This window comes from Brettanomyces bruxellensis, chromosome 8 (assembly GCF_011074885.1).
Source record: "Brettanomyces bruxellensis chromosome 8, complete sequence".
In the NCBI taxonomy this organism is placed as follows: domain Eukaryota; kingdom Fungi; phylum Ascomycota; class Pichiomycetes; order Pichiales; family Pichiaceae; genus Brettanomyces; species Brettanomyces bruxellensis.
In genome coordinates this window covers 1,544,331-1,558,399 of record NC_054689.1, presented here as the reverse complement: position 1 = coordinate 1,558,399, position 14,069 = coordinate 1,544,331, and the positions used below count along the sequence as shown (strand labels likewise).

Genomic DNA, 14,069 nt, shown 5'->3' with positions numbered 1-14,069 from the left:
CCAAATTCCTGAATGCATTGTTTTCTTTGTAGGGGCTTCCTCGTTGGTGTTATACGAGAAGCATCAATAAGTAAACGACACACATTGCTGTGTCCGTATATATATGGCAAGATCTTCTATTTTCTGTTTAAATCTAAACAGACACACTTTATTATGATTTAATTCGAGACTTGCTTTCTCAGCTTTGAATATTTGTTGAGATATTTAAGCTATAATAGCCCCACTTCCAATTCTCTGGCAGAAAAATTGAGGATATTGTTACAGCTCTTTCTAATTATACCATACAGAGATCAGCGAATCATTACATTTATTGATGTTTTACAGAAGTTTATATCAATTTAGTCGACCAGTTCGTATCTCTACCTCCCAAAGGGTGGCTGCTTTAGGATATTTGGCCCTTGGTCTGGGATTACCATTTATTTTGCCGTTAAAGCACTCGATGACTACAAAAGAAGATGACATGTTGTTGCATGGCCATTTTAACGAACGCAGTGCGTTTAGAATATAAGTGTTCTTATATTATGGAATAGAAGTGATGTCATCTGCGATTCAATTTATGATGTCTTTTTATTCGCATTTTACCTATTGATGCTTTCTTCTCCTAATTGAGGAAACTTGAGGACTGAAATATTGGCTGGTATGATATACTTTATTACTGTGCTTTGTCCGACTAATATTCAAAGTGTTCGAGTACATTCACCTTCTTGCTTGCATGGATTGCGAGCTTTAAAATAAAGCAATTTGGGTTTTTCTTATTTTATTTACTTAGGCGGTTGGTTTGACGGGTTGTCTCCGCTTATTTACGCATTTATGGCACTAAAATAGTCTGCCATTACCATTTCACGAAAATCAATTCATCACAAAACACTATGGGTTAGTTAAGTGTTTTTTTTTTCATTCAACATCTTTTATTATATTATTATTAATCAGGCCGAGTGTCTTATTTACTACTGGTGCAATGAAACATATTCTTAAATTAAATTAACTATCGTACACTAGAATTTGTATCATTATTTTTCTTAAGTTAAAATCCTCATTCGCCATACCTGAGATAAAGGGCATTCTTGAAATGTTGATGCTTAATTCCAGGTTCCTTTGAATTTTCAAAAGCTTCCAAAGCTTCCTTTACCGTCCATCCCAATCTCTCAACAAGGTAGCAACATATCAAGAATCCAGTTCGGTTTTGACCATAGTGACAATGAACAACTATATACTGATTGCTCTGTTTTGCCAAAACGAGCTTATCAACAATATCGAGAAATTTGGCAATTGTAATATCATCGGGTGTAACCTTTGACTCAGTCTTATACTTAATGTACTTTATACGTTTAAAGTCTTTTGGATCGTAGGATGGTGTGTCAGAACCAATATCCATGATAGCATAAATCTCTGGATGTGTACTTTCAAATGTCAGAGGGTTGTGCGTTGGGTCATTCTCCCTTAATGTTTTCATGCCCAATAACGGTGATTTGGGTTTTTCTGGACTTGCATAGTTAATTAATGGTTTGGATAAAGTCACCGCTTTTTTCCACTTCTCAATATTTTTCATACTCCATTTGTCCCCACCAATAATCGCCCTTATTTTAAGTGTCCAGGTACAATCAATGTTAAGACCCAGTTCACTGACAAACTGGTAAACAAGTCCAGAAAGAACATGCGGCCTATCTAAAAACACTGAGTGATTAGCTTCCTTCACTTTGGAAAGCTTTACAGCAAAACCAGAGTCTCTTAAAATGTTTGTAATCTCTTTACTGTATTTTAATGGAGTCACTTTATCGCTATCGCCACAACAGATTAATATACGTGGCCTTTCCTGATCGGTTGAATGACACAATTTAGAGGCGGCACCGAGCAATTCTGTGGCGGCAGCTGGCCTGAATGCTCTTGCATATTTGAGGAATACAATTGAATTTGTATCGAGATTCCAACGAAGTTGTGTCAACCGTTTAAAAACGTCCTTTTCAGCGGGATAAAGATAGCTGTTGACCGAGTGTGAATATAGGCCGCCAAATCTGTCGATCATTCGATAAAAATCAAATAATCTGGGATAGAAACTGGATAATGCCAAAAATGATTTTGTAATATATGGTATACTTGGTGGCTGGTCTACAGTCTCGCTCAATTTTGGGGGTGATATAAAACATAAACTTTCAACTGTATTTGAAGGTAGCCGATTCACAAGTTTAATGGCTAAATGTGTTCCCATGGAGTGGGCCACAATAATAAATGTTCTTTTGGGAAATTTCTGCAAAAGAATTTGATACAATATATCCACTATGCTATCTGTTCTATAATTCTCTGTCCGCATATTTATAAATGTTTGATTTAATTTTTTGTTGTCCTCTTCAGAAGATGCAGAAAGTTTTGTAAACAGATGTGTTTTTTCCGTGGGTTTTGAATTACCGAATCCTGGTAGATCAATTCCAAACATATCTGAGCAATTTCTAAATTCTTGTATAATCGGTTCAAATTGCGAAAGTTGACCCCCTAGACCATGGATAAATACAAGCAATGGTAGGTTTTCAATTTTTGCAAGCTGATTCTGGGCCCTTTCCAGACCCTCCATATCAGCTATGTCTTTCCACTTTTTCACAGATCTTCGATGAAACTCTCGAAGAGGATGATCACTGATGAAAGTATTAACTGTAACCATCTTCAAATTATCGTGGCCATCAATCGGAAATGTCTCAACCTTTGAGTATTTCTGTATAATTGCACAATCATTTGGTTTCATTTGTAGAACTCTTTTATCAAATTCTGTATATAAATCATTTTGATAAAGCTTATAAAGTACTTCATGAAAAGATGGTTTAACCGCTCCGTATTTTTTTTGAAGGTCTTCTATAGTTGCAGTATTTAAAATCAGTTTCTTCTTTTCCTTTGGCAACAACCCGGATGTGCTAGTAGATGCTGAATCTGCCGCGTCCATTGTAGTAATTTGGGCGAGAGAATAGAAGACCACTTCTTATAAATTGATTCAGCAAGGGCTGTATTCTAATGTATGTAGTATGTATTGCAAGTCGAAATAATATTTTTTATTGAGTTGATGAATGCTTTTTTAAACTGAGATGAAGATAACGAGGGGTTATCTATCTCGTTCTTTATCTTCGGTCGTAAAATAAAAATAAAATAAAACTAAAAAATGAAGGTGCTCGATTTCCTAAAGTTTGCTGAAAACAGCGGTAATGTGTCGCCCTGGAACAATACGTAAATCTATTGAGATCTCCGTTTTTTTTTTTTTTTTTTTTTTTTTTTATTTGATCAGACGGAGTCCAAGAACCAAAACCATCATCGCTGAATCGGAAATGTACTCAATTCATTCACTAAATCAGTTAGGCACAAATTTAGTTATCACTAAAAAGCGAAACTGACTCAGACCAGCTGTTAGTCACAAATTGGGCCCTGGTCTTTTAATGTAATAGAAATTATATACACATATAAGATTATGTGTGAGTCGCTACGTAGAAAGAAATCAACGATATTCGGTCAAATCTTAGATATTACCTTCTCAAAAACATAATTAGCATTAGGTGAAGATTGATGGCTACTAAGAGTATGTATTATTTGTAGTGGGAACTTTGGCTTTATTTCCTTTTTCCCGTATATTGATTTGGAAGCTTTTTTTCAATCATAGGGAGTTCTAGTTCTTTTATTTAAAGTACAGCCAGTGGTAATTATATTATGTGAGAAATGTCCTCCTCCTACCCCTTTAAAAGGGATACGACCTCTATCTACATCACAAGAGATTTTGAACCTGATTTTTTTTTGTGTGTGGCTCCTTCTGGACAAAATTAGTAAATTAGGATTGATCCCTTATTTTGCATATGTTCTGCAGATTTGTCGCCAGGGATCTTGCATCATCTTCTGCACATTACTGTTTTATTCTAGGCCACTCATTTATATTAAACTTATTTAATTCATTCTTTCTTTTTTTAATATTTGCTAAAGAAGGAAATTTTCGAAAAAGAGGGAAGGGTATTAATCAAAGAGTGTAAATCGTCACACGGCTTTCAGTTTTTAGTTATTCCAAGCGAATTTAATATATTTTTAAGTTTTATTTTATTTTTTGTGGTAATCCTAATTCTACCATACTTCTTTGTCTGCTAGTAATCCTTGTTTGCATTATTATTATGCTAATAATTATTTTTCTTTTTTGTCGTCATTTCGTATACCCCTCCATCAATATCTATATATTGGGAGCTGTCTGTCAGATATCCTACTGAATATATAAATTAAAACTTCTGGTGTTTTCAAGTTTGACTTCGAAATTGAAATCCAAAACGCTAAGTTGATGATTTTAAGCCTTGTCAAAATACATATTTTTTACTCACACTAGTTCATAATTAATCCTATCTTTTTGTCATTTGATTTAAAAAACGAAGAGACTTCTTTAAATAACCGGATGTCGGACTTGGTAGAAAATTGCTCCGGTCATACCTTTGCATTACCAGCATCAGACTCTCTCAACCCAGTTTGGAATCCCATTGATTCGAAGGAAGAGATAATACCATATTATGATAGATTAGAGTTACCAGTAAAGCTGGCAGAAGAAAAGTATCAAGTGGTTGGAGGCTTGGGAACAGGAAGTTTTGGCTCAGTTATTCTGGCTAAAATCAAAAATGGCTATATGCAATCTATCAGAAAAAATATGTGCCGTCAAGTGGGAACTTTAATGGAACCAATCGCTAACTATCAAAGAGCTCCAACTCAATTAGTGGCAATTAAAATCATGATCAAAAAGCTCCACTCGGTAGCAGATTATTCTAGGGTTAAAGAGGTTAACTTTATCCTTTCAGTTTCTTCCCATCCGAATCTCGTTCAGATATATGATGTGTTCATTGACAAAATGTTCTTGAAGCTCCATATTGTAATGGAAACAATGAATCAAAATTTATACCAATTGATGAAAACAAGAAAGGGATCCTTATTTTCCCCTCCAACGTTGAAAAATATATTAGCACAGCTTTTAGCAGCAATTCGACATATACATCGCTCTAAATTCTTTCACAGGGATATAAAACCTGAAAATATTCTTGTGATGCCAACAGTGACTTTTTACGGATCAAAAGAAAATGTGCCACCATCCATGAAAAATTGCACTTATGTTATAAAGTTAGCAGATTATGGTTTAGCTCGTCATGTCAGCAACAACAATACCTTCACCGCATATGTGTCTACCCGCTGGTACAGGTCACCTGAAATTCTTCTTCGAAAAAAGAAGTATTCATTTCCAGTGGACATTTGGGCATTTGGTTGTGTGGCAGTTGAAACGGCTACATTTAACCCCCTTCTTCCAGGACAGAATGAATTGGATCAAACCTGGAAAGTGTTGGAACTTTTAGGCTGCCCGGAGAGAATAAATTGTCCAGAAATTAAGGAACCGTTAGGAGGTTATTGGGATGAAGCACAGCCTTTGGCCGCAAAATTGGGATTTTGTTTGCCAAAGTTACCTGGTACTAGTATCAGTCATATTTTACCAAGAAAAGATATTCCAAAAACAGAGAGATATCAGTTATATGAGATTGTAAAATCATGCTTGACTTGGGATGCTGGACTCAGAGCAAAGGCGGAAATCCTTGCGAAAAGCTTGTACTTCCGGAATACTGTTCTAACAGAAGAAGATAAACTTCGTTACGAAAAAGGATGTGCCTTCATTAACAGTCTTTCAAATCTTGGTGAAAAGGAACTGTCAACGATGAAAACAAAGAGGATGGACAACATTAACCTAAAGGAGAATACCAATCCTGTTTCATCAAAAATTGATCAAATTGAGGGTTCAGCCAGTTCAACGAACCGAAGTCTAAATAAAGAGAAGAAATTAAGAAACTTTGATCTAGACTTGTTTCATTTATTTAGAAATAGGCATACGAATCAGCGAAAAGAGGAAAAGATTCCATCCTTAGAAAAAGAGGATGGAGAGGATAACAATGAAAGTGGGAGTGGTAATACAGATGAAGAGAATTATCAATACTCTTCTATCAGCATGGATTCAGACGATGCCAATGGAATACAATTCCCTACAGAATCACTAGAATTATATTCTTCTGAACTTCCATTGGAACTCAAAAAGGAGGATGTGTACCCAGATCCAAGTTTTGTGAATGGTGAAACACAACTTACATCTCTTGAAATCCCCAATTACGACAAACTGAAAGATTTTCTGAAAGATTCGGAAATCTGTGTGAAGCCAAATCTATCGTCAATCGAAGATTCTTCATTTGATGATCTGAGTTTGAGCTTTAAAAATTCGTACAATTTGGATGTACCTCTGCAAGACAAAATCGCAAAATAAAATTCACAACATACAGTGGCCTTATCTTGTGCGTCCATATGCATACTGGAGGAAAGATATTTTGATGCCAGTTAAAATATATTCTTCTATAAATCGCTATAAATAATAATAAACCTATACCCAAGCAGAAAGCAAAAATAAAATAAAAAATGCTACATTACTATTAGACATGAACAAAATCCTTGTTCCCTGAAAGCTGCTTATCTTCATCACCGCTCTGAGGTAAATACCCAGACTCCGAAATGATATCTTCGCTCCCAGATGGATTTGAGACTTTTCTTTTCAACAACTCTTGGTCCGCTACAATAAATTTAGAGGATTTTGACCGGTTGTCATCAATATACGTCACCACCTCATCATTATCCGAATTTCGAATGGCCTTCCTGGGCCCCTTATCATTGTTACCGTTTTTCTTCACACTAAATGAATGATTTAAGTGACATGTTGAACCTCTCATACAATATCCGTACTCCTGCATATCTGGGCAATCAAAAACATGCCTGTATGGGCATTTTCGCCCAAGATCACAGTATCCATTAATAGCGAATGGTCTGCAAACAGGAGTGTCAGCTTCTGCTTCGAGCTTATGCGAGAAAACACAATTCACATTCGAGCATTTACCTTCTTGAAAAAACTTACAAGAGGGAGCATTAAATTGTGAAGGTTCATGTGATAAATGGCAGTGATTGTTATTACATTCATGCTGAGTGGACATTATGTTCGGGCACAAGGCAACATGACCAGGTGTGTGTTTATATTTGCATCTCAAATTTTGGCAGTAACCGTTTCTCGTATAATACACACATTCACCCTTGGTGTTATTGTATAGATGATCTTTTTCTTGCAAGTTGTAGTTTCCAAAATAATCTTTTACGTATTTCTTGTGCATGTAAACAATCCATAATTCTAAGTCGTCGATACTCGTTAATTTATGCTTCGTGGATTCATTTTCAGATGATACTAATGCTAACGTGTTCCCTCCATGGATTAAGACATATTTCAAGCCACCTAACGATATTCGATTTTTGTAACTATACGCAACTCTATTTCTATACACTGTTTCTAGTAATCGCCTCTGTTGTTTTTCTAGCGCTAAACTTACTTTCGGCGCTTTCATACATTTTTGCCTGTCAGTGTTCAATGTTGTTTTGCTTTTACTTGTCGTTAATTGCTTAACCAAATTTCTGGAAGCAATTCTCGTTTGAAGCTGCTTTTTCAATAATTCATGTCGTTTCATTAATGCCTTCTGCTTTTGTTTGAGTTCTCTCCGTAGAAGATGAATATCTTCTGAAGAAAAGTTTACCTGCGTGCTATTGCTTTTTGTATTCAAATGATCTTCCATTGTATGTAGCGCTAAATTAGTATATATACACCACTGTAATTCGCACACACTCGTAACATCTAGAGCAATAGTAAAATAAAATAGGTTTTCGATGTATAAGGACACCAGGAGCACAAACAAGCATGCAAGCAGAAGTCTTAATTTTTTTTCTATTTTTTTCTTCTTCTTCTTATAAAATGAGTTCATGGGTGTAGGGCACCATGAATTTTAGAGATTCCCTATTCTGCAGTAGAAACGATGATTTTTATATAATAATTACATAAAAGCTTTGAAAAACCGGACAGATGTCATCTTATACACGAAATCAAATCAAGAATTATGCCACAAATACCATTGGATCAATATTGCCATTGGACTCAGACTCGATCGCTCAGATAGTCGATTATGCTTTAAGTAACTTAAGAACACGGGATGCTGTGAGTCAACACTTTTTAAATTTGCTTGGAGAGAGTTCCAAAGCATTGGATTTTATAACAAACTTTTCCAATATGCTTTTTGGTGAAAAAAATAGAAGAAGTAATAAGCAGAAGGGCGAAATTCATTCTTTCAAAGAAACTAGCAATACTTCTTTGCAATCTAATGGATTAAAAACCAATGGAAGGGGTAACGCCTGGGAACATGAAAATGCGGCAGAAATTCGGCACAATCAACGTTTAAAGAATGCACCAGCAAGTGGTACAAACATATCCGAACTTGTCGAGAAAAAAGAGAAGAATACGAAGGCAGGAGAGCTAAGAAGGAAGAATGCGAAGAAAACGTTGGATAATTTGAGAGACTTGGATGCAGCATTAAATGAATTAGAGTTATCCAATGATCGGTCAAATGGGAAGTCGGAAGATGTGGTACGTGTTTGTAATTGCAACGGTACACGACATCCAGTTTTCCAAATGTTTCCCAATTGTCTTAACTGTGGAAAGATAATCTGTGAGAAGGAGGGATTTCAGCCATGCTCATTCTGCGGTCATCATCTCTTAACTAACACAGAAAGACTTCAAATTATTGATATTTTAAAGAAGGAGAAGCACGAGATTGTTGGCTCTTCTGAAGAAGCATCAAGAAGTAATTCACAAGTCAACCACCGCCCTAAAGGTAGAAAGAAGAAAGTTGTGAAGATATCAATTAATGATGCCGGAAAAAATAATTATAGAGTTCAAGAGCTAGCCTTCAAAAGGGTTGAACGAAAGCGTCAAATTGAAAAAAAGAGAGAGGAGTTGGAGCAACAGAAGAAGGAGGAATCCGACGAGGTGAAAAATGATCTGAAGAAATTTGATTCGATTGAAGGCAAAGATGAACAGCTTATTCAAGCACAAAAAAGATTAGATACTTTGATGGGATTCCAAGCTAATGGTGCCGAGAGGACAAAAATTATAGATCAAGCTTCGGACTTTAACTTACCATCGGATTCTTACAACTTATGGGCATCCCCATTAGAAAGGGCTCTTGAGATGAAGAGACAGCAAAAAAGATTGAGAAAACAGCATGAGGACGAGGAGAAAGCATCTGGCAGGGGCAAACACGTGATGAATATGACCATACGAAATGGAAAAGTTTACATGGAAGAAGTTAAGGAGCCACTGAATTCTTTAGAACTCAGCGATGATGAAGATATAAAGAATTTAAAGGACAAGGTCAACAAAGAAAAGCAGAAGAGCATGGATGCACACAGTGGAAACACGTGGGATTACGAGAAGGATGCTACAAAATGGCAAAGGCCGGTGTATGTTAATGAACATCCGAACATAAAGCAGGAGACTGTGGATGTAACTGTCCCAAAAATTAATAATATGCCAGATAGTGCTACGAATCAGAAGGACGCAAAAGAAGCACTGTTGAAAACCAAACCATCTGTTGTGCAACTAGGAAATGATCAGGAGCAGCAAGATTCCATATTTTCTATGATAGGCGTGTAATAATGGTCCCAATGGACAACCCAATTACTATTGTAAAGGCCTTCTTTTGAATAAATACATGAAATTTGATTTTACCATCGACTTAGATTACTTTTATTTTAGCTTCAGTATCTAGTTAAGTCGGGTACCGCGCTTTTTATTCGGGTTCAGACGTACAAACCCTCAACTCAAGTGAAAAATTTTTAATATTAGATTCCGTTGCATTTTTCCGCCCCATTAAAAATTAGTATAAATAGATGCAGATTTTCGCTCCTAAGTGCAACCTTTTTTTCTTGTTCCATTTCAGGAAGCCAATCATCAGTAGTGGTTTTATACCACATAGGACGTTTTGGGTCGAACCATTCAACCATCATGGTCGTTTCAGACAAAAGTCGGGTTCGTCTCCAATCAGCTAAATGCTATGCGACTTTGTTAACACCGAAGGCACGAATAGCGTTCCGTTTCTAGTCCTTAGATCAATAATGAAGTAACACGTTAGAGGAAGACGAGAGTTCCAAGGCTTTTAGCTAAGTCTACTAGTATAGTCGTTTACGTCTGTATGTTGGTTCTTTCCGACTAATAGTGTTCGTACATGTTAGTTTAATTTCTTTTTTTACCTTTTTTTTTCGTAGATTAAGCTCTGTGTATGTAATTCTATTGTTATGTGAGTAATTAGTAGAAAACAGTCTAATACTCCGTGAAAACTAGTCTACTGCCTGCTTCGTTATGAAGCAGTATTAACGATATTTCGGAAATACGTTAGCAAACATTGTTCAAAGCTATATACAATGATCTGAGAAAAGTCCAGGCTTTACTCAAACAGAATTTAAGAACACTCGATACAAAACCAACTATCCTAAATAATACAAACAGTCTTCGACTGACTGTAAATGTTGAACAGTTGCTCACCCAGATTTTTTCGTGTCATTTACGCTCTTTCCCTCGTTGGTGTTTTTGTCTTTCGAATCACCTTTGATTTTGTCAGACTTATTCGTCTCCTCGAGTTCTTGTTTTATTCTTTCCATAGCTCTAAAGACCTTCGACTGCACATAAAACGAACCACCCTTCTCCTTAGAGTTCACATCGAAAAGATAATCAAACTTCTTCTGTGCATTGCTTAGGGACATGTCATGTTTATCTATATCCAGTATTTTGCAGGACTCGTCTAACGTAATTTCAGCATCTCTTGCCCTAGTAGATGATGATTTCGTTGTTCCTGCAGCCTGTTGAGCAGTTGTTGCAGCAGCAGCCTGCCTATATGCTTCAGTGAATGCCTTACCAAAGACTTTGGCTCCAGTAAGAACCACTCGCATCAAAATTCGATGTGCCATAGATGTTGTTTATTCCTTCTATCACAGGCAAGCAAACCGCCAATATGTTTTGAAGTTAAATGTACTTGTAGCTTGTAACTTTCACCCACAATCAGTATAGAGTAGCGTGCGGCCGTTTTGTGATAAGGAGATGAATCTATTCACTGCTAACGGTTAACGGGCAGATTCGAAAATTCTTGCTTTCATTTTATTTTAACTCCCGGCGGATCTTTTTTTTGTTGAGAGTTGTGCTCAGAAAACTTAAATTAAGGCTGTGCTACAAATAAGGATTTCGAGATTTCTAAAGAATCTTCTGGTAACTAGTTTAGCAGGATATAGATACGACTTTAGTATTGAGGGCAAACGAAGGCAAACAATATTAAAGATTATGTGTCATGTCGAAAGACGCTAACTGACATCTAGAACGTTCTGATAATAGAAATTAGAGAGAATCTTATTTGTGAATGTAAAAAGTAAAAGTAATCGTAGGACTATATAAAGATGGTCCTTGTCAGTGACTTTGAAACTTCTACGTGATGTGAATAGGTTTATTGAAGATAAGAAACTAACGAACTAACTAAGGAATTTAGTGATAATATATCTAAGTTGTCTTATCAGAAAACCATGACTGATATTAGTTTTGAGACTATAGACGGGACTATCATCTTTTATAATTAATTTATTTTCTTATTTTATTTTCGGACTGTCATCAGATTTCCAATCTTTGTTTTCCACCATTCAACTAAAACAACAATATTAATATGTCTACAGTTTCAGAAACTAATCAAACAATTGCTGAGGGTTCAACGGAACCAAATTATAGTGAACTCGTCAGAAAGATTCATATCAAAAGCGAAGATGTGAAGAAAGCATTTGATCTTCACAATTTTTCCGATTTCGAACCGAGAAAGTCTAAGTTCTTTATTCCAGAATTTAAACGTTGGTTTTGTAATCAGATTCTTGGCGAAAAGACAACAGAAGAAGAAATTAATGCAGTTAGACGGCTTCTTGATATGAGAAGATTACCAAATGATATGCCATGGTGTGCAATTGGAGTTTGTATTGCACGTGCTGTTTCGATCTTTTTTGGAAAGGACGAAAAATACCCCTGGACAGGACTAACTGGTCTTGAAATTATTCCGGTTTTGAACTCTTCATTAGATACTATTCATCAATTTGATGAAGGAATTTTGTTAGACAAGATATTTGATATGTGCAAAGATATGACTGGAAATAGAATCCTACAAGTTTTGAAGGATATTAATGAGGTATTTGAAATCAATATTAATCCATCAATTGGCTTATCAATTATAGTTGGCAGAAAAGGTGAATCATTTTATAAGATGTTTAAAAACCAATTAGTGTCAGATGGAGTTCCAAACAATAACAATTGGCATAATCATGAAATAGAGGCAGCATTAGCATTTGATCATGTGAGATTAGAATTTGAGAAGGAGCAAGCAGCGGAAACTGCTATGAGTGTTAGCTTCAGAAAGAGAAAGCATAACTCCTATAAATCAAACTCAAAGAAGAAAAGAGAAATTACTTGTTATTATTGCCATAAACCTGGTCATGTTAAGAAAGATTGCTTTAAATGGCAAGCAAAAATGAAACAACTTCAAGATAAGAGAGATGGGGCTCAGAAGGAGAGTGATGAAGAGGCAGATCTAGTTGAAGAAGTAGATTGCAACAAAGAAGATATTATGAATGCAGTCGAAGAGATTAAGAATTCCARTGCGGAATTTATACTAGAYTCTGGTGCGACATGTCATGTCGTGAATGATAAAGATTTATTTGTTACTCAGGAGCCAGCTTATAAGATAATTAAAGGTGCCACGGGATCAACAGTTGCGAAAACGACAGGCAATGTTAAGTGTGGAAATATTATCTTAGAGAATGCAATTTATCTACCTCAAGCAGCACACAATGTGGTCTCACTTAAGAAATTATTTGAAAAGGGATATGAAGTTGAATGGAATAAAGATGAAGTGTTAGTCAAGCACGATAATGAAAGAATTTTAGAAGCTAAAAATAAGAATGGCTTTTACATTGTTCAAAATCCCAATTCAGAGATAATTCTTGAAACATTGAAAGGTGAAGACATTCTCTCGTGTCATAAAGATTATGGTCATGCGTCAGCAAATCAGCTATATAGGATCATTAAGATGACAAGAAGTGCTAAAGCAAGCAAGAAACTTGTGAAAGAAGTTGTAAGGAAATGCCCGATTTGTGCTGGTCAGACAAAGTTAAAGCATGGGACAAAAGAAGCTGTTCATGCAAGTAAACCAGGTGAAAGACTTTGTGTTGATGTTATGGGTCCAATAGATGGAAAATATGGTCTTACAATGACTGATAGTTTTTCAAAGTTTATGATCGGTTCTGTATTAGAGAGCAGATCTGAGGTCTCGGAGAAAACGATTGATATTATTAAAAAGTTTATAAACTTGTTAAAGCTAACTAACAGGTATCCGACGTTTTTGAGATCTGATAATGAGTTTAGGACCAAAGAACTAGCAAAGTTTTGCGAAGAAAATGGGATTATACAAGAATTTACTGCGGCACATAGTTCATATCAGAATGGACGTGCAGAAAGGACAAACTATGAAATAGAAAGTTGCATAAAGAAGTTGACGCAGAGTTCAGGTTCTGATATTAAATACTGGACTTATGCATATCGACATGCTATTTTTCTTAACAATATTTTACCTAAAAACAGAAGTTCTCAATGCCCATTAGGCGTGTTAAAAGACGCAAAAGTTGTGTGTCCAAGGCAATTATTACCGTTTGGATGCAAAGTGTTCTGCTATAATTATGATAGAAAGCAGAAGTTAGCAAAAGAAAGCTATGAATGTGCATTTTTAGGATATGGCGGAAATCAGGTGATTCCAACGACTAGTCAGGTTATAGCATTACGGCTATTTGATAATAAGGTGATACGAAGTTCTGCGTTCAGCTCAATTCCATGGAGTTTTCCTATTAGTGGAAGAAACTTTCTAGAAAGTATGAGAAAAGATGACCGGTCAAAAGAACAAGTGCAGAAGGGAGTAGTTGAACCTAAAGTTTATGACAAATCGATGAAGGGAATCGCGGTAACTGATAATGAGAAGCAGAATAATGTGTCTGTGCATAATAAGGCGAGTGAGGAAATTCATTTGTCCGAGGACGTTGCGAAAGTTCCGCAACATAAGGCCATTAATCCAAATGCGTTATTAGATATTATTATTCATAGTGGTGGT

General features: G+C 35.9%; 5 protein-coding genes across 5 annotated transcripts; 2 read left to right on the top strand and 3 right to left on the bottom strand.

The window, feature by feature from the left end:
• Positions 1 to 1,033: 1,033 nt before the first annotated feature.
• Positions 1,034 to 2,929, bottom strand: BRETT_000880 (uncharacterized protein; the record flags this gene model as incomplete). The annotated part of the gene is made up of 1 exon (XM_041279439.1): positions 1,034 to 2,929. One exon carries the CDS (start codon positions 2,927 to 2,929, stop codon positions 1,034 to 1,036), a length of 1,896 nt encoding a protein of 631 aa, XP_041137653.1.
• Positions 2,930 to 4,402: 1,473 nt separating this feature from the next.
• BRETT_000879 (uncharacterized protein) lies at positions 4,403 to 6,292 on the top strand (the record flags this gene model as incomplete). The annotated part of the gene is made up of 1 exon (XM_041279438.1): positions 4,403 to 6,292. The coding sequence occupies one exon, from the start codon at positions 4,403 to 4,405 to the stop codon at positions 6,290 to 6,292; it is 1,890 nt and encodes a 629-aa protein (XP_041137652.1).
• A 163-nt stretch (positions 6,293 to 6,455) lies between these two features.
• Positions 6,456 to 7,634, bottom strand: BRETT_000878 (uncharacterized protein; the record flags this gene model as incomplete). Its single annotated transcript, XM_041279437.1, has 1 exon — positions 6,456 to 7,634. One exon carries the CDS (start codon positions 7,632 to 7,634, stop codon positions 6,456 to 6,458), a length of 1,179 nt encoding a protein of 392 aa, XP_041137651.1.
• Positions 7,635 to 7,918: 284 nt separating this feature from the next.
• On the top strand, positions 7,919 to 9,544 carry BRETT_000877 (uncharacterized protein; the record flags this gene model as incomplete). Its single annotated transcript, XM_041279436.1, has 1 exon — positions 7,919 to 9,544. The coding sequence occupies one exon, from the start codon at positions 7,919 to 7,921 to the stop codon at positions 9,542 to 9,544; it is 1,626 nt and encodes a 541-aa protein (XP_041137650.1).
• An 884-nt stretch (positions 9,545 to 10,428) lies between these two features.
• BRETT_000876 (uncharacterized protein) lies at positions 10,429 to 10,854 on the bottom strand (the record flags this gene model as incomplete). Its single annotated transcript, XM_041279435.1, has 1 exon — positions 10,429 to 10,854. One exon carries the CDS (start codon positions 10,852 to 10,854, stop codon positions 10,429 to 10,431), a length of 426 nt encoding a protein of 141 aa, XP_041137649.1.
• Positions 10,855 to 14,069: the final 3,215 nt, after the last annotated feature.